Consider the following 20,153-nt stretch of genomic DNA (forward strand, 5'->3'; position numbering starts at 1 on the left):
GGGACTTGGCAAGCGTCAGGGTTTTTTTAGAAACTCAACTACCACTGGAAGCTAGCTAAAATTTTGGAGTTAGGTAGATGAAAGGGAAGGTTATGCTGTGGCTACAGCATAAGGTGGTGAATTCAATGGTTAATGGCCTACAAAAGATTTAGCGTCGCCGTCGTGGATTTCTTTCGACATCCTTCTTTGTAGAGGATGTGAGGGGTCTCTACCGCAGCCCGCAGACTGTGTCCATTCGCACCCCACCGTGTGGGGCGGTCGTTCGCCGTCATTTTCGGGACGACTGTGCGATCTGGTGTGGGCCAGCTTTATCGCTACCAGCCGTTATCCAACCCCACGACCGCCGCGATACCGTTTGAGCGGGGCCGGGTTTCGGGGCCGGTAGGCGACCGGTAGCTTAGGATGGCGTGTGCGTCGTGCCTATATTGGCGTCATCCGAGTGTGTGGTGTCTTTTGGAATGAGGGATTTATACGGCGCTTTTATACTTTATCGTGGTAATGGTAACGGTACCTCGAAGATGATGTCATCCTTCACTACACTTTTAAAAAAAAAGTGCCCCGCCACGTCTGTCTTGAATGTAGGCGATAAACTCAACAACCGAATGAATTTTCATGCGGATTTCCCCTATCAATAGTGATTCTTGAAGAAGGTTTAGGTGTACAATTTGTTAAGATCTGTCCCTGTGCGAAGCCGGGCCCTAATGATAGTATAAAAGTTGCGCAATCTCCCCTTGTGTCCCTTTATCGCGACCAATGGGGGAAAGGGGGATTTTTGGAGAAATCTGTCCGTCTGGTCGATACGCACCCTAAAGTTACGGCCTCAATATGAGACTTAACATTTTTTTAAACGCCAAGACAAAAAAAAACTCAAGAACTGTAGCGTTATTACAGTATATTTAATACTCTTCAAAGATGATAAGTGACGAAAGCATTCACGAGGGTCGAGTTAGCTTATTTTTTATTTTAGAGTATTATTTTTAACGTCGAAATATTTAACAAAACCGATTGTCTTGTATATTTCGGAAACTGTAACCGACAGCGAAGTATATTAAAAACGACACATATCCATGGAAATCTCTTCTAACGGTACTTATAAAAATAAACATATCAATAATTCATACTTTTGTAGACAAAAAAAACTGTATAAAAAGCTGAATAAAAAACTATCAAAAAACTTAACTCGGTCAAAGAATCGAAATGTAAGTAGACGACTTTAAATGTATAATTCACGATTTCCAATTTAAAAGTGTAATTTAAGTTATTATCATATAATACGGGTCAGATCCAACGGACGTCTTTTGACCCTAAGCGGTATATAAGTATGCAAAGTGAACATATGCGTAAACGATGAAGTATACTGATTGAAAGTTAACGCGTTTAAAAACAGGCTTCGTCATTTATTTTATACGAGAAAACAATAATTTAAGATAAATAGAATAACCGTCACGAATCGAACCCGGCTCAAATGTCCCCATCACACTGGCAGCGTTACCGCGCTGAATGGCCAATGAGATCTGTTGGACCAGGTACGATCCGGACCGGTCGCACCCCCTCTCCCTCAGCCGCCGACCCAAATCCCTTACGAAGTCCTTCGCCTCCAAAGCTCACGGTCCCGCAGTCTCGAGTCGCGTTTAAATAGTTATATGTAGTCCAAACTTCAAATTAATCATTTATATTGGATAATAGTGCAGCTAACACTAGTTCGATACTGACATATTCGCTAGCGGAAGCGTATATTACTTTCTATGAATCTCGCTCGTATTGGCATATGAGCGAGATGTATAGAAAGTAAGTTACATACCCCCTTATTTATAACGTCTAACTAAAATTGACAAGCCGCTAATAATCGTTTGTCCCTTTCCATCATACCACTACGTCGGAAAGGGACAAGGGGGTTAGACGTTAGGGAATATGTCATTGCTAATGGCTCTTCTACGCGATGACCCATCATACTGGCCCACTAAGATGGGCCAGCGTGTAGAGGGTAGTGGTGTCGGAAGGCTTATGGCGCGGCGGAATGGCGATGGGATGGCCACGGTGTCGGTTTTTCGTCCGCTCATTAAAGGTAAGTGGGTCAGCGATGGTGGGTATGCTTCTACACGTAGCCCATTCCATAGTGCGTGCTCTCAACCATCGCATGGCCATCTCGTTGGTCCAGCGCTGGGCCACCGTGTAGAGGAGCCATAACCATCGCATGGCCATCTCGCTGATCCAACACTGGGCCATCGAGTAGCGGAGCCATAACGCAGTATACAGCTATAGGTATACAAAACGACACACCTCACGAAAAATAGACGCTAGTCGTCGATTGTGGAAATCTGCCCGTACTACAATACAATACACTATACAAAAAAAGACAATATCTTCTCTGTTGTTAATAATAATAAAAATAGAAATACAAAATAAAACTTTAAGTTAATAATCGTTTGCGTTTTTAGGGTTACTGCGCGAAATAAAAAGATAATGTGACATTTTTCTAATGTTAACAATGCCTCCTTTTAATTCCAGTCTTTTCTAAACTTACAAATATATTAATTACTCATTACTTTCGCTTTTTCCGAACACGCTAAAAGTGCTTTCGTTAAAGTATCTTATTACTCACAAGCACCGCTGAGAACTTCAGAAGCGGCACTTTATGCTTTATTTAATACCTAAACGCAACTACAAGTCATAAATATCTAAACAAATTCCGACTTTATACCAATAGCAATAAGTTACACAGCGTATACATGACGGCTTACCGCGAACACCGAAGTACGCAATTGCGGGCATCTTTCTCTTTTACTCCTATTATGGCGTAATTAGAGTGACAGAGAAAGATGCCCGCAATTTGCGAACCTCGGTGTTCGCGGTAGGCCCCCTGTATCCATCTACAATTAGGTGACCAATCGTAGTTCTTATTGCAAAGATATTAAAGTCTATCAATGGTCAACGTAAGCCTGTTAGTACCTCTGTCCAATGTTATCTGTCCATTAGCAACCTTAATTCAATGACATAAGATTCACTGGTGGTCAAAGTGATGCTGTTAGTACAGGCCTTAACAGATAGAGCGGCCAAGGTGCTCACAATTATCTGAACACGCCTCTATTGCCAAGGCGCTAAAGAACATATTCAGATATTTTTGAGCACATCAGCCCCTCTAATATATCTGATAGCGACTGTACATTGTTTCTTTACGATTCACTTGATTCGCGACTTTATTGATATATATGATAAGGTATATCAAATGCCGATTGTGTGTTAGGACGTTATTTGGATGCGCCTGAGTGTAACTCGATCGATTCCCACACTGGATTTATTATGACGTGGAGGAGACGTGATGAGAACAATTGACTGTCGAAATGCGTGAATACTGTCAAAACCATAAACAATAGGAGTATGGAAGGTAGAGGCAAGGAACAGAATCTCCTTAGGCAGAACTGTTGCACAAGTGTCCAGCTGTCAGCTATAAATAATAGTTCCAAATCTCTCCAGAGTAGCGCTAGAGTAGCTAAGAACCTAGGCGTTATTGACGGAGTGAAGTGCGCTGTCTATGGTTAGATTTTTTTCTCAAGTATTCTAGGTATTGTAGCGCCACCTTATATTTATGGTTTTATGTCGGACACTTTTTGTTATATGGAGATTTTGTTCCTTGCCTCTACCTTCCATAAATAGGAGAATAGAGGCAAGGAACAAAATATCCAGGCATATCGTGAATAGCGTTGAAAAAAATACGGGAAAATTTCCAAACAACTCGTGTTTTTTTTTTTTTCAAGTTTCTTTCGAAAAAATAATGCAAATTTCGATTAAAAGCAAGTTTAAGTTGCAAGTTAAAAAAACCAATAAAGCCGAAAAATTCAAGTTTTTTTTAAACTTCTGATTTTTTCCATATGAATTTAATTGGGAATTTAAACAGGAAGGTTAAGGTTGCACGTCTAATGTGTTAGGCATTTTTTATACATATTGGACACTGTCATTACTCATCAGTGACATTGTGTATGACGTATTTATTTTTTCTGAATAAAACGGGAAAAACCGAAATAAACGAAATTCGGTAAGAGTCCCGACAAATAAATGGATTTTTTCCGAAATTTTCCTCCCTAATCGTGAAACGTGAAATCTTTGTCTCGTTCCCTGAGTCGACGAAGCCCCGCTCCTATTTCTAAACAGTGTGCCCTTCGGGTATCTAAAGCGACCTAACGAACCTATCCTACCTATCTATTGTATTAATTTGACTATCGTCAAAACATTATATAGGAACATTACGATCTGCCTGATCTTACGATCGGGCGCCGACATATAAATTTGTTCTTGTGAACTTACCACCATATAATAATACTGTCAGGTGAAAGTCACTGTACAAAAAGGTGACAGGAAAAATTAAGTACAGTCAAGCATGACTCAATCTAGATAAGTCTTTATCTACATATACAAATACACTAACTCCATATAACGCCACTCGATATAACGATTCACTCTCTATAACGTCGACATTTTTTGGCTATAGTTAGTTTACTTTAGTATTAATTTCACTCTATGTAACGAAAACTCTCTATAGCGTCAAAAAACGACCGGTTCCTTGAGTGTCGCTATATTTAGTTTACACTGTACATAATACATTTTGGCGTCACAGATAGAAAATACCACATACAAATTATAGCGGGACTGTACAGTGTACAAATATGATGGTTATACTTTCATAGTATATGTCTTACTTCACTCTCGGACTTCATATTATTTGACGTTTCGTTAACTGTCAAATATCAACGTGTTTCATTTTTGCTAGGGTGGCACTAGTCACCCACACAAGCAATGTGGGACCATTCATTGTTATCTCAATTTCTATAATAATAATATCGTAATTTGTATATTGTGTACAAAAGTTCACCCGGGCATTCATAGCTACGGTGACTGCTTACCATCAGGCGGGCCATATGCTTGTTTGCCACCGTCGTGGTAAAAAAAAAAAAGCGTTGGAACATTGATAAAGAATTGGTCAAAACCCTCAAAGAAAGTAAAATTAGTCGCATCCAGGCCGTAATTGTAAAAAAAAAAAGTAAAATTAGTCAGAAATTCCAAGAGTGAACTCATGATTCAGTAATCTAATAGATTAGTTAGAAAAGTCCTTATCTTAACAATCATTATCGTTTCAGTAATATTATGTTTATAAAAAATGGGTCAGACATAATACGATAAAATGTAGTAATATTATCTATATTTATTACTACGAGTACTATATTACCGATAACCGATAAAAATGAGAATTGAAATCTTTGAACCTAAATCGTTTTCTTAAATCGCTTAAATGAATTTCAGCGATTCTCTTCTCAAATTTCGAATTTCAGCGAAATATCTTCTTAAATTTCAGTGTTCCATCAGTTCCATGCCAATAAGTTTAAGTCGACATTAACATACACTCGTATGCTATCTACCCCTTTACTGAGTCGTGACGACCGAAAGTGTAGTAAAAACGTTACGACCTGCACGATGGTGAAAATAACGAATAGTATTGTTGTATAGGGTTTTTCTGTAACAAATCAATCCGATTCATAATCATAATCATCTTTATTTGTAAAACCAATTTATACGTCAACATTATGGATAAATTTATAACTATTTACATTTTACATATAAATTAAACAACTATTTCTACAATTTTTATTATTTGTGAGCACAGAACTCTTGGTTCATTTTTCGAAGTGGCAAAACGATTAATAACTATGAAGTTTAATCTGTTTAATACATATGAAACACAGACATGTGAACCCAACGTGTAATTTAGATTACCAACGCTTTATTTCGTACATGGTGTTAAATAATGTTTCAAGTGCAGTCAAGATGCCATACGGATTGCACAAATGGTGTTGCCGCATCGTTTACACAGAAAAATGTATGACGAAAACCGGGCAAGTGCGAGTCGGACTCACGCACGAGCGGTTCCATACCATTATTTATAAAAACGGCAAAAAAAATATGTTTGTTGTATGGGAGTCCCCCTTAAATATTTATTTTATTCTGTTTTTAGCATTTGTTGTTACAGCGGCAACAAAAATACATACATCATCTGTGAAAATTTCAACTGTCTAGACAGTCTAGCTATCACGGTTCATGAGATACAGCCTGGTGACAGACGGACGGACGGACAGCGAAGTCTCAGTAATAGGGTCCCGTTTGACTCTTTGGGTACGGAACCCTAAAAAGTATCTCATACGTCAAGTTCCGGTGAGGTTTACGGTGCTTTCTTCTAAGCACTTTCCAGAGCATGAACATTTGATAACTTTAAATTTAAAATTTTATATACCCCCTATATAAAATTTTAAATTTAACGCAAAAATGCCATACATCATTTTGGAAAAGAGCTGATAATCTTCAAACTGCTGGATCGATTTCTATCAAACATAGCTAAGGAAACTTGCTTTCGCGTAAAAAAAACCTGCATTTGAAATCGGTCCATTCGTTGGGGAGCTACGATGTCACAGACAACACAGACTGACATTGGCTTCAAATACGAGTATATATCATATAACACCCCTCTTTTTGCGTCGCGGGTTAAAATTGTAAGAAAATCCGTATCCGTATACCTAGTGGCTGCGCCAGCCATCAGTACTGCTACAAGGACGCAGAAACGTTGGTCACACAAGAGAGAGGATCGAAGAGGCTCGTGGAGCTTGCTCAGATGCACGTGCTGGTACGATCCAGGTCGTCGACCAGAAACCCTAACAACCTCCGTCCAGACTAACCCGTGCCGAACTAGAACGTGTATCTGGACCCACTCGCGCACTCCCTCCAGAAAAGAAAGAAATCGAAAGCCAGGCGGTAAAATTCCAAATCTACACAAAGTTCACCAGATTTCATTTTTCAAAATTTTTCGTCACAAAGACTTCTGATCGATAACTGTTTTCAACGGTGAAACATCGCTCAGAGGCCTGACAAAACCCCTGCGAAACACTTTATCTACTTACTACAAGCACTTCACCACTTCAACTTAAAACGAGTAAATTATCAGAAAATTATCGTTCAACACCTCAACTGATAAAACTCACTGATAACACATTAACGGTCACAGTTCCCGCCTTTTACTACTTTTTTAAAAGTTTTAACTGTCACGAACTTATCTATGGTCGCTTTTTTTTTAACGCGAGACGTGAGCAAGTACTTAATGCCCTAATTACTTGAAAACTATAGTTTTTCGAACACGAATGAGATAAGTGGCTTGTAAATGTTTTCGATGTACTTGAATAGTAATGAAGGTGTTTTTGCAGTCGTAATGTCACGTTGTCACTATGGCAGCTTTTTATTGTTTGATTTTGAATCTTGTGTGAAATGGCAGTGGGTTGTTTCTTGCGTGTGTGGTAAGCTTTATTCGACGTTTTTACAGTTACGGAAACAAAGCTGTATAAGAAAAATGGGTGGTACAATGTATCCTAACTAAAATTAAATACACACAAGCTTGACACAGTGAAAGAGTTTTGACTAATTTAAATGTCTTATCTTAAAATTTAAAAATATGATATAAAGGGATGTATCTTTTGGACAGCTATATGTCCTTTGCTAAAATGCAGTTTGCATGATATATGTAGTTTTTTACAATGAATTACACATAACAGGCGTGATATTTATTTTACACGCATAGTATGAGTTGCCTTTAAGTACTGCTAAATAAAATTGATAGGCGCTGGTGGCCTAGCGGTAAGAGCGTGCGACTTGCAATCCGGAGGTCGCGGGTTCAAACCCCGGCTAGTACCAATGAGTTTTTCGGAACTTATGTACAAAATATAATTTGATATTTACCAGTCGCTTTTCGGTGAAGGAAAACATCGTGAGGAAACCGGACTAATCCCAACAAGGCCTAGTTTACCCTCTGGGTTGGAAGGGCAGAGGGCAGTCGCTTTCGTAAAAACTAGTGCCTAAGCCAAATCTTGGGATTAGTTGTCAAGCGGACCCCAGGCTCCCATGAGCCGTGGCAAAATGCCGGGACAACGCGAGGAAGAAAAGGAAGAGTATGAGTTGCCTTTGTGACCAAATGATCTGGGGCCCATTTCTGGTACGGTATTAGTCTAATATTATTAGTGTGTTGTCATGGCAACCCATACGATTTCACAGTTCGTGGACTAATAATATTAGTCTAACACCATTCGAGAAATGGGCCCCTGGCTTATTTTTTATTACTCTTTAGATATTTGGTTTTAACTTACAGTTTGTATTACGTAAAAATTACAAATTGCCTTAAGAACATTATTTGTGCAAAATAAATTATGTATATCTTTAAATATACAAGGGTTGCTTTATCCCCCCCCCCCCCTTCAGGTAAGCAGTTCTGAGGCAGGGAAAGGGAACTATGAGGCAAATTTCTACAACCTCTCTAATATTTAAAGAAAATAATTGCTTATTAATTACGCATCCTATTTCCAATAAATCAGTTACCCCTCCTCATCCGCCACTTGTTACCGTCCACAGACAATCGAGTCCTTTTTTTTCTAATTCTGCCGTCTCATTAGAACAATAGAATGGCGTGTGCAGCCATGTAATTTTACTGCATCTGTGATTACATTTGACTCAGTAACAGAAGAGCGTAAGCGTCATTGAGTTTAGTACTAGTTACGTCAGTTGGTAGTGCGTGGTGTTCAATGTCATAGTTACATGATGGGTCACGTGGTTTTCGGTTTTTGCTGTGTTGGATGACCTGTTTGCATTGCAATAGGTTGCCAGTTTGCTGTTAGAAACAGACAGTCAAGTAATTTTTTTGTGCCATTTCTGACTTTGTCATAGTGACAGTCAATATGTCAACCGGTCTGGCCTAGTAGGTCTGGGCAGTGACCCTGCCTATGAAGCCGATGGTCCCGGGTTCAAATTCAGACCATTTAATCGTGTGTTTGCACGAATATTTGTTCCCGAGTCATTGGTGTTGGTGGTGTTTTATGTATTAAAGTATTTATATATTATATGTATATATCGTTGTCCAAGTACATACCCACAACACAAGCCTTATTGAGCTTACTGTGGGACTTAGACAATTTGTGTAATAATGTCCTATAATATTTAATATGTAAACTACTATACATATCGCGTCGAATGATGGTCTCTATAACAGCTCATTTTTATATAGAATAAATAAAATAATAATAAATATTATACGACATTATTACACAAATTGACTAAGTCCCACGGTAAGCTCAATAAGGCTTGTGTTGAGGGTACTTAGAACAACGATATATATAATATTTATAAATACTTAAATACATAGAAAACACCCATATATGACTCAGGAACAAATATCCATGCTCATCACACGAATAAATGTCCTTACCAGGATTTGAACCCGGGACCATCAGCTTCGTAGGCAGGGTCACTACCCACTAGGCCAAACCGGTCGTCAAAGAATAGTTTATAGACATTTTTCAGAAGTCTTGTACATTCATTTATTAAGAAATGAAATGTACATTTAAGTACTTTAGTAGTAAATTCGCTAGGGACCTCATACTGTCACTGTGACAAGGTACGTAACGGTACTGAAATTGACCATACCTCCGTACTTGTAACCTCGAAGTGAAATTTTCAAAACCGCCTTCCGCTTGTCGCGGGTCAAAGATTAACGTTCGCCTATTGTATTGTTACTTTAATGGACTTATATTCGCAATTTCAAGCCACGTCGCAGCGAGGAGTTTTATCGTTTGCCAATTGGTCATAGCAAATCGGTTAGAACCACTGCACTGGCAGTATTATCACGTAATGTATGAGTTAAAGTGCAGAGTAAGTAATAGTAATATAATTTCAGACGTATTGAATAGTATTGGACCCGGGTATGTCCTTAAACTACGTCCAAAAGAGAGGTATGGGCATTGTGAATGTCATCTCGCCTTGTGTGGTAGGGCACAGCACAGTGGATGTCATTCCAGATCTAGAGCAGAGCCCAACTGGGGAAGTACCTCCACCTTACAGAAAACCGCAGCCAAATAACACTAGACCCTACTCATAGTGTCGTGTTCCTGCCGGTGAGTAAGGTTGCCAGAGCTTAACGAGGGGGATAGGGTTAGGGTCGGCAACGCGCATGTAACTCCTCTGGAGTTGCAGGCGTACATAGGCTACGGAGACTGCTTACCATCAGGCAGGCCGTATGCTTGTTTGCCACCGACGTAGTATAAAAAAAAAAGACGTTGCCATGGCTACGTAAGAGGAGGCCTGTAAGATGCTCCAATTTTGGAATATTTTACCGACACCTTTATGTTTTCAATGTATTTAATGAAAGATACCGCAATTGGTTTCACTATTATTCACAAATCAAAACTATGTTTTTAGGGTTCCGTACCCAAAGGGTCAAACGGGACCCTGTTACTGTATCTCATGAACTGTGATAGTTAGCCAGTTGAAATTTCTATTCTGTTGCCGCTTTGACAACAAATACTAAAAATAGAATAAAATAAATATTTCTTTCCAATCTCGAGGTTCTCATCCAATCACCGAAGTTAAGCAACGTCGGGCGTGGTCAGTACTTGGATGGGTGACCGTTTTTATAGAGAATGGTACGGAACCCTTCCTATGCGAGTCCGACTCGCACTTGGCCGGTTTTATTTTTGCTCCAGTCTCCGGATGTATGGCGCCATTAATTTTAAAACAAAGAAAAATCAATGAAATGTTGACAGTGTTTAAAAACTGATGATAAATACTTATTTCACTGGATTAATTGAGGAAGGTATGTTGAGATGGTTTGGACACGTGGAAAGAATGAGTGAAAGAAGGTTAACAAAGAGAGTGTATAAGGGAGAAGTAGAAGAGGGAGCTGGAAGGGGTAGACCTCGGCGGACTTTCTCTGATCAAATCGGGGAAATCCTGAAGAAAGGCCAGGTCAAGAGCACCCTAAACCGACGAGCGTGTATGAGGAATGTCATGAAAGTGAAGGAAGCGAAAGAGGTATGTCAGGATCGCTCGATATTGAAGGGTCTCAGCGAGATTAAATTTCATGCGAGGCCAAAAGTTGAGTGGAATATGAACACGAACCAACCACGGACGTTTGAACCCCCTGAACCCCCTCCCCCCTTATATATGTCCCTGTGCGGAGGGATGAAAGTCATGTGACGAGAAATGAATGTTAAAATTGAGAATGAATGTGTCAGAGATGATTTGAATTGAACACAAGTAAGTAATGAGATGACGGGCGACGACAAAGAAGTGGAAAAAAAGACATGCTGCGCTGACCCCAAGTGAATGGGATAAGGGCAAGGGAATGATGACGTTGCCATGACTACATCGAAATATTTTTAACTGAATCACAGAATACAGAAGTAACACGCCCCGTATGGAATTACTTCAGCCCGCGACAGTATTATTATTATTGGGGTTTTGTGGGCCTTTGAGTGCCATGTCGACCAAGCAGTGATCTGTTGTGACAGCCCTTTAAAGTTCATTAATAATGCCCGTTGCACGTGCCGCCCTAAGTGGGTGCTTCTTTTTGATATTAGTGGTCTACAGGAACAGAGAATGACCGCGACAGTACCGAGACCCGAGACTGACAGTCTATTGGCAGAATCTCACTTCGGTTAGCAACGCGATGACGGAATCACGTAACATTGAAAACGTGCAACGTTTGAGTGTTGGTCAATTGAATTTCTTCCTGGATGTACCTATGCAGGTTTCCTCACGGTGGTTCAACCCGCATTGGGCCAGCGTGGGGACTATAGGGACCGCGCGCGTTGGAGGGTCTGCCATCCTGTGGCCTGAATCGGAACCATAAACATGTACATTTACACGTCACGTGTTTTCTTGTGCATAGTAGGTTCTGCCATCTTGTGGGTTACATCGGAACAATAAACATCACATTTAGGTACGCCTCGCGCCAAAAATCTGACGACTCCTGTGCTGCCTCCTACAGTTCATGCACGCTCCCTATAGCCCAAACCTCTCGCGCATGAGAGCGCGCGCTCAGCAGTGGGACGTATACAGGCTGTTTTTTATATATATTAAGATTTCAATATAAATGACTCAACATGTAGGAGTCAGGATGACTCCCCAAACAATGGAACACCACTACGTACTGTCCTGCCCAGCGTGCCCGCATGCCTGCTCTGAGCAGGACCTCCGTGATGCGACGGACAGGGCGACCTTTTGGTCCCGCACAGTCTGAAAGTCCGAAACTATCAACACGAGAAGAAGAACATGTAGGCAAAAATATCATTGGCTTATTGAGCTTTCTGTGGGACTGGGTCGATTTATGTACCTAAGACTGTTAAGCGACAGCCAAAATTCACTAATTAAGGTACGACAAGTTCAGAGCCATAGTGAACCGTAGTAGTACCAAAACAAGGTTGATTTTCGTTCAAAGGTTTTTTTGCAATTAGTGCGTTTTTGCTGACCTGACGATTTATTGAATTTGGTGAACAGCAAATATAATCCAAGCACCAAAGACCCACATCATTATCGAGCTAAATACGTATACATATTTTCGAAATACTATAGTTACTTCGAAAATATACTTCGTAAATAAATAGCGTGCAGCGATAATCATAAATTAGTTGTTTAAATAATTATCGATGGCATAGATACAGCCGATTGGCGTAATTGGGGGCCTTGGCACCAATGCCGGTTTTCACGCTAAAGGAGATCTCTTTTCCTATGCCGCTCCAATGGTTTGTTTTTTAATTAAAAGGAAAAATTTTAAAAATCGATGCTTTGGGCAATACTCAAACTTGTGCCAGAAGCGTGGGTTTTTTTTTAAATAAATAAATAAATATTATAGGACATTATTACACAAATTGACTAAGTCCCACAGTAAGCTCAATAAGGCTTGTGTTGAGGGTACTTAGACAACGATATATATAATATATAAATATTTATTAAATACTTAAATACATGTTTATTCAAAGGTGTATGTGAAGTCCCCAATCCGCATTGGGCTAGCGTGGGGACTATAGCCCGAGCCCTCTCGCACATGAGAGGAGGCCTGTGCCCAGCAGTGGGACGTATATAGGCTGAATTATTAATTATTATACTTAAATACATAGAAAACACCCATGACTCAGGAACAAATATCCATGCTCATCACACGAATAAATGCCCTTACCAGGATTTGAACCCGGGACCATCGGCTTCGTAGGCGGGGTCACTACCCACTAGGCCAAACTGATCGTCGATCGTCGTTTTTAATCCTTCCTTTTGTTTATATACTTTGGGGACGCGCATAGCGACATCTACCGTAAGAATGTTGTATATTAACAGCACAGGGAAAGTTATATTGGGAAAACAGGTTACTTAAAAAATCCCGAGACCAGCATTTCCCAAACTATGGGTACCCCATTGGTGGGTCGCGAGCAAAATTTGAGTGGAACCTGAAACATACGACGACATGCCAACAACAAAATGCAGTTGACGAAATTCAGGCTCTCAGTTGCTGGAAACTATCCTTGCCCGTTTGTTTGATGAAGCTATAAAAGTACTACTTTCTTTCAGTACCCATGTAAGGCCGGATTTTCGGCAATGTTTAGGTGGGTCCCGAATTCGGCAGTTTTTGTAAGGTGGTTCAAAATTATTTTGGTTCTCTTGTTTCTGACCACTCTGCCACGCTTGTATTGGAGGTTTCTATCAAATAAATAAAAAAGTCGAGTGCAATACTCGTAGCATTCCATGCAATAGCATGTCATGCAATATCATGCATGTCTTTATAGCTGTAGATTTTACTTTACTTTACTTGAGAAAAGTTAAAAACTAAAAATGATCCCATACAAAAAAGCTACACTCCGTCACATTTCCATTTTGTCCTCTGGAGTTGCAGGCGTACATAGGCTACGGAGACTGCTTACCATCAGGCGGGCCGTATGTTTGTATGCCACCGACGTATTATATAAAAAAAAATTGGGAACAAAAAACAAGACGAAAAGAATTTTCACCCAGGTGGGTCAGAGGCCAGTCAACTTTGGAAACCACTGCCCCAGAGACTTTCATATTATTTAACCGTCGCTGAGACATTGTATAAAGCGCTGGTGGCCTAGCGGTAAGAGCGTGCGACTTGCAATCCGGAGGTCGCGGGTTCAAACTCCGCCTCGAACCAATGAGATTTTCGGGACTTATGTACGAAATATCATTTGATATTCACCAGTCGCTTTTCGGTGAAGGAAAGCATCGTGAGGAAACCGGACTAATCCCAATAAAGCCTAGTTTACCCTCTGGGTTGGAAGGTCGGACAGCAGTCGCTTTCGTAAAAACATGTGCCTATTCGCCAATACTCGGGATTAGTTGCCAAGCGGACCCTAATGATCCCATGAGCCGTGGTAAAATGCCGGGACAACGCGAAGAAGAAAAAAAAATAGCAGTGTTTGTTTTAGAATAAGAATTTTCTTATTTCCCTTTTGTCATTTTTCATACAGTAACTTTATAGCGTGATAAGTGATAACCTGTATATAGATACCACCTATACAAGAAAAAATTGAATCAAATGGTATTAGACAATAGAATAAATACAAAATTAAATATTGTCAGAAATACATTTTTGACATTTTCAACTGTGACTCTGAGTCTCTGACACTAGGCTGAATTTATTATTTATGCTGATTTTTAGGGTTCCCTACCTCAAATGGAAAAAACGGAACCCTTATGTGATTACTTTGTTGTCCGTCCGTCTGTCTGTCTGTCAAGACCCTTTATCTCGGGAACGCGTGGAGGTATCGAGTTGAAATTAGAACCATATACTAAGTCTACAGCCCCTTGAATCTATGAAAAAATCACACTTCAAAGTTAACGTAAAAAAAAGACATGGCCGTTTATGCCGCAAAAAACGTATATTATGACACTCTCAAAGAAGTGAAAATTCACATGGTACTTCCCGTTGACCTAGAACTATGAAATTTGGCAAGTAATATCTTCTTACACTAGAAATACAGAGAAAAATCTCAAAACTATAAGTTTGTAAAAAAATCATATAAAATAAAAAACGCATTTAACCGATTTGCAAGACCGGCGAAGTGATTCCATAAGGGCCTCCGCTAGCTGACGCGGACGCCCGCCGCGTGCGCACGCACGCGAGTGCTATTTGTAGGTGAAATCCGCAGCACGCGACCGCTTCAGTTAGCGTTGCTCATACTATATTTCGTTAACCCGCTCGTCCGCTCCGTGCACCCGCGCCAGCTAGCGGAGGCCCTAAGAGCTCCGTCAACAAAGTTTTGTACGGAGGTCTAAAAATAGGTAAGATATTTTTTTTTTAATGTTTCGATTTAAAATCAAATGAATCTAAACAAAAGCATCATTGTTCCATTTAATAATTATATAGCTAAATTTCATTGGAGGTAATTTGTACTAGTATTAGGACCATGGGACGCTAGAGGATAAATATTTATCGTAGCATTATGTTGGACATAAGCAATGGCGCTACAGTCTGTTTCTGTAGACCTTCTCTCTCACCCTTTCATATATGAAGACAAAAGAGACGCATAATATTTGTAGAGTCGAACAGTTGAGTTAACATTAGGTACTGTTCAGCGTCTGTTGAAAATATAATATTTCATATACGATATGAAAAATGACAGACACGCTTGACTCATCAGGCTAATGCCATTTTAATATGTGTGACACAAACAAGCCGTTATTAAATAAAAATTATAAAACGAAAAAATAATTAAAAATCTATATCGCTTAACAGGTTAAACAAAACATGTGTATTTTCCGATGAATCATCACATTTGTAAAATACATAAACCATCTTCACAGTACAGACAAAATCCAAAACCTTTTAAAAAAGATAACTGGCCGGTTGTAAAAAAGAATAAACACTCACCTCACTCAATCCTGTGATAACTGTCACTTTTGAATTTCGAACGCGACTAAATCGACGACCGTCCGCTGTGACGTCCGCGCATCGACTGACTTTAAGGCGGCGCCTGAGTTTCAGTAACGCCTTTACGCACACACGTAAACTAATATAGTGTGTATGTGTGTGTAAAGCCTTCATGAAAATGCAATGACTAGAGGCGCCGAGTTCAGAGGTTCGTATTTACAATTAGCTATGCGTTGGGACGTGTTTTTCTACCTTTTGTTAAGGGATACGGCGATGGTTGATAATACAAATATATCAGTAAATTTACATTTTCGAATATATCTGTATTTGCATTTGTATACTTAAATAGTCGTAGTGCAGTTTTTGTGCATGTATGACGATATTTACATAGTGACAAAGATGTTTTACATAGATAAGGCATCGATGGCGCAGTAAGCAGCAAGTCCTTGTGACCTGAGTATTGTCAAAGTGATCCTGGACTCGATAGGTATCAAGGGGGCCTAGCCAAGATGTCATTCGTTCGCAGAGAAACGAAATGATACGCCATATGTCTATCGCACTAATATGGAAATAAAGAGATAAAGAGACAAAGCGTTTCGTTTTCTGCAAACTGTTGTCATTTTGGCTACGCCCCAAGATCTACTGAGTGGCTATTCAGTTTTACCAAATATGATATCGATTAGAGTGCATTACGCATGCACAAATACATAAAAGCACGTGAAATATACGGAACATACTGATTAAAATTGGGTTAGTGTTCTATTTTACGAATTTGAATGTTCCGATTAATGTTTAACCGACTTCATTAAGGAGAAGGTTATATGTTCGGGTGTACTAAGTTTCGGTCCGGAGTCTTGCAAAATAAGTTCGACGTTGAGAATTCGATCATAGGTACTTTAGAACAAATTCGTAGTATACAATCCTTTTTTATTGTTGTAAGCAATACGTTAATATTTTTTGTGTATTGCCCTAAGTACTTATTTTTTATACCCTTAGGTCACACATGAAAAAGGCATAAAATAGATCGTGACTAAGTCTGACAATAAAACTTTTGAATAAACCTACATTTTTAAGTACCCTCTCTTGTAATAAAATGTATTTTACATAAGCAAATTATATGGCACTCATTTAAGTTACAACGTTATATTATCTGATATTCACTTGTTTAAAAAAGTGAACAAACACTTTTCCTCGTAAATCTCAATAGAAGAGCACAATAATGTTACATTTGATAACCTTTTATTGCCCAAATTATGTTTCACTCAGTGTTCCCCAAGGTTCAATCCTAGGACCAATGTTATTCCTAAATAAAACATTCCACACAATAACACATACACTACGCAATTAAGTAAATATACTCAAGATGTTGACTCTGCACTCAACTGGTGAGATAAAGATAAGTCCAGTCGACCTGAATTACTTAAATCCTAACAAGTGGATTTATGACGTCACGTCTCAATAACGACGTCATAATGTAACGCAAGAGCCATGTTTAATATTGGAAAACCAATTTTAATTTAGAATCGTTTATGCGAAAATGAGATTTCCAACGGCCATTTTATGCGTGGTAAAGTGTTTAAAGTTGAAAAAGCTAGAATTTTAAAAACTTGAGTCTTGTATTGCCCCTGAATTGATTGAAATTCACTGAGTAGGAGTTCAAAAATAGATTTTTATGACAATTTCTATAAGACCGACCCTATTTAAACCCTAAAAAGGTTCAGGGACACTTTTTTACAAGCTGTTAGTAAGTGTGGGTCAAAGCTAGGAAGCTAAATTTGACCCACTTCCCAATTTCCGATTGAGCAGAAATCCGATTGAGCGGAAAATGTGCATACATATGTAAATCGGGTGACAATGCAATATTATGGGACCATCGAGCTGATCTGATGATGGAGACAGTAGGTGTCCATAGGAACTCTGTGATGAAACAACGCAAACTAATTGCGTTTGGGGTTTTTTAAGTGTCTTGATGAGTATTGTTGCCCGTGGTAAAAAGTACAGTCAGCTATAAAAGCTTGCACCAAAAATATTGTTGGCAACAACTTAATTCAAGATGGCTTTTACTTTTAGATGCCATGATTCAAAACGTCACCTACAAGTCACACGCACATGTTTACGCAAGTGTTCGCTGGTAAGTCAAGTATATGTATAAAATAGGATATTATGATACAATAAATAAAATAAAATAAATACCTTGAAAAAATGTCCTTATATCTTTCCGATAAGGTTCAAATTGTAAGTTGACAGTCGATGGTATGTAATTAAAAATCTATTTATGTAAGTAGTTGATAATTAATCTTGTTGCTAAGGTTAATAAATTCTATAACTCATATGAATCATTTATAGAATTTCACGCTATGTGCAGTCTTTACGCACGTTCTTTTTAGGGTCCCGTAACCAAAGCGTAAAACGAGACCCTATTTCTAAGACTCCGTCCGTCCGTCTGTCACCAGGCTGTATCTCATGAACCGTGACAGCTAAACAGTTGAATTTTTCACAGATGATGTATTTCTGTTGCCGCTATGAATAACAACAAATACTAAAAGAACGGAACCCTCGATGGGCGAGTCCGACTCGCACTTGTCCGGTTTTTTGCAATCATTGCTATATTTTGCGTTTCCCATCGATACAATAGCTAAGGTATATACGCACAGGAATCATCATTTCACCACAAACAGGCAATGCTTGAAGTGTTACATACATTTTAAACAGCTACAATACCGGCCAATAATATTATCACCTTTGCGCTTTTTAGGGTTCCGTAGCCAAATGGCAAAAAACGGAACCCTTATGGATTCGTCATGTCCATCTGTCTGTCCGATTATGTCACAGCCACTTTTTTCCGTAACTATAAGAACTATACTGTTCAAACTTTGTAAGTAGATGTATTCTATGAACCGCATTAAGATTTTCACATAAAAATAGAAAAAAAATAATAAATTTTTGGGGTTTTCCATACTTAGAACTGAAACTCAAATTTTTTCTTTTTCATCAAACCCATACGTGTGGGGGATAGGTCTTCAAAAATGATATTGAGGTTACTAATATGATTTTTTTCTAACTGAATAGTTTGCGCGAGAGACTCTTCCAAAGTGGTAAATTGTCGAGTCCCCCCATGTAAGTTCTAAAATAAGAGAATGATCTTCTTCTTCTTCCTCGCGTTGTCCCGGCATTTTGCCACGGCTCATGGGAGCCTGGGGTCCGCTTGACAACTAATCCCAAGATTTGGCGAAAAAGAGAATGATAAAACTAAAAAAAATATATGATGTACATTACCATGAAAACTTCACCGAAAATTGGTTTGAACGAGATCTAATAAGTAGTTTTTTTTAATACGTCATAATGGTACGGAACCCTTCATGGGCGAGTCCGACTCGCACTTGGCCGCTTTTTTGTATGAACGTGTATAGAGTAAACAATATAAGTTAGTTGGTAGATTGCATATTTTACTAGTAATATTACACAAATATATGATGAATACTGCAATGAAATACTGTGAATTATAATAGGAGTCTCAGCATATTACTAGAAAAGCTATAAGAAAAAAATTAAGTTGACCATATATTAAATTAAAAACCTCCATGAAAAACCCTAAAGTAGTGAGGTGGAAGTCACTCTCAAACATAAAAAAGTTATACCGTAAAACCATGTAGGTAATAATATATTATTGGCCGGATGGCGAACTGACAGACACACAGGTACAGTCAACCAATTTGAATCCTAGGCCACTATAGAACCTTGTCGCTTTAACTACTAGATACTTGACACGCATCACTCAATAATAGTATGGTCAAGTTAAGGAAAAGTATGGAAGTAAGTCGTGTAGTCGTGCTTTTTTTGGATTCGTTAGATGGCGCAACTAGATTATTTCCCCCGAGTTGCACCGTTTCTATTATGTACGGAAGACCGTTAAATTTTAGGTATAAACTATAAAGTGCCGTAATTTTGGAGTAAATTAAAAGCTATTGGGTTCAAGCTAAGTAGTGTATAGAGAACACCTTGGTGCATAGTATATGTTAATTAAAAAGATGTGCAATGTATGATACCCTAAAAAAAAAATTTTTTTCGATTGCGGCTCGAGGATAAGTCAGTCGGTTGGTGCAATCTCAAGTTAAGCTTTTTAAAGCATTATAAACATTCAGTTAACTTTGCACGCCTGGGCAAATTATGGAACATGTAATTTTAATTATTTTGTACATTGTGCTTCGGGGGAAATTAAGAGAGACGTGAAAATTTTAAAAACGGTACTTATCTAAAGACACTACATTTGCACTAAATAAAAAATTGATTTTTTTTACCGGAAGTTTGTAAAAAAGTAAATAGAATTAATCGCAACGAACTGCAAGCGAAGGCGGTAGGCAGCACGCGGCGCCGGCGCGCGGGGCGGGGAGATAGCGCAGCGCGCAGCTAGGGTTTG

General features: G+C 39.0%; 1 protein-coding gene and 1 long non-coding RNA gene across 3 annotated transcripts in view; one reads left to right on the forward strand and one right to left on the reverse strand.

Moving 5' to 3' along the window:
• Nucleotides 1–9,949, forward strand: part of LOC133531052 (uncharacterized) — a 142,804-nt gene extending 132,855 nt beyond the window's left edge. The window contains exon 2 of the long non-coding RNA XR_009801439.1: nt 8,990–9,949. This is a non-coding gene — a long non-coding RNA (uncharacterized LOC133531052). The remainder of the gene's footprint in view (nt 1–8,989) is intronic.
• The window catches only part of LOC133531031 (thyroid receptor-interacting protein 11), a 101,970-nt gene that overhangs the window by 56,243 nt on the left and 25,574 nt on the right, over nt 1–20,153 (reverse strand). The window contains exon 1 of one of the 2 annotated variants that reach the window (XM_061869111.1): nt 15,737–16,185. The exons of the other annotated variant lie outside the window; for it this stretch is intronic. Within the exon in view, the coding sequence (XP_061725095.1) occupies nt 15,737–15,910 (174 nt within the window). The 5' untranslated portion in view covers nt 15,911–16,185. Of the gene's footprint in view, nt 1–15,736; nt 16,186–20,153 lie in introns of those variants that run through there. 2 annotated transcript variants of the gene reach the window in all.

The sequence above is a fragment of the Cydia pomonella genome, chromosome 24 (genome assembly GCF_033807575.1).
Source record: "Cydia pomonella isolate Wapato2018A chromosome 24, ilCydPomo1, whole genome shotgun sequence".
Taxonomy (NCBI): Eukaryota; Metazoa; Arthropoda; class Insecta; order Lepidoptera; family Tortricidae; genus Cydia; species Cydia pomonella.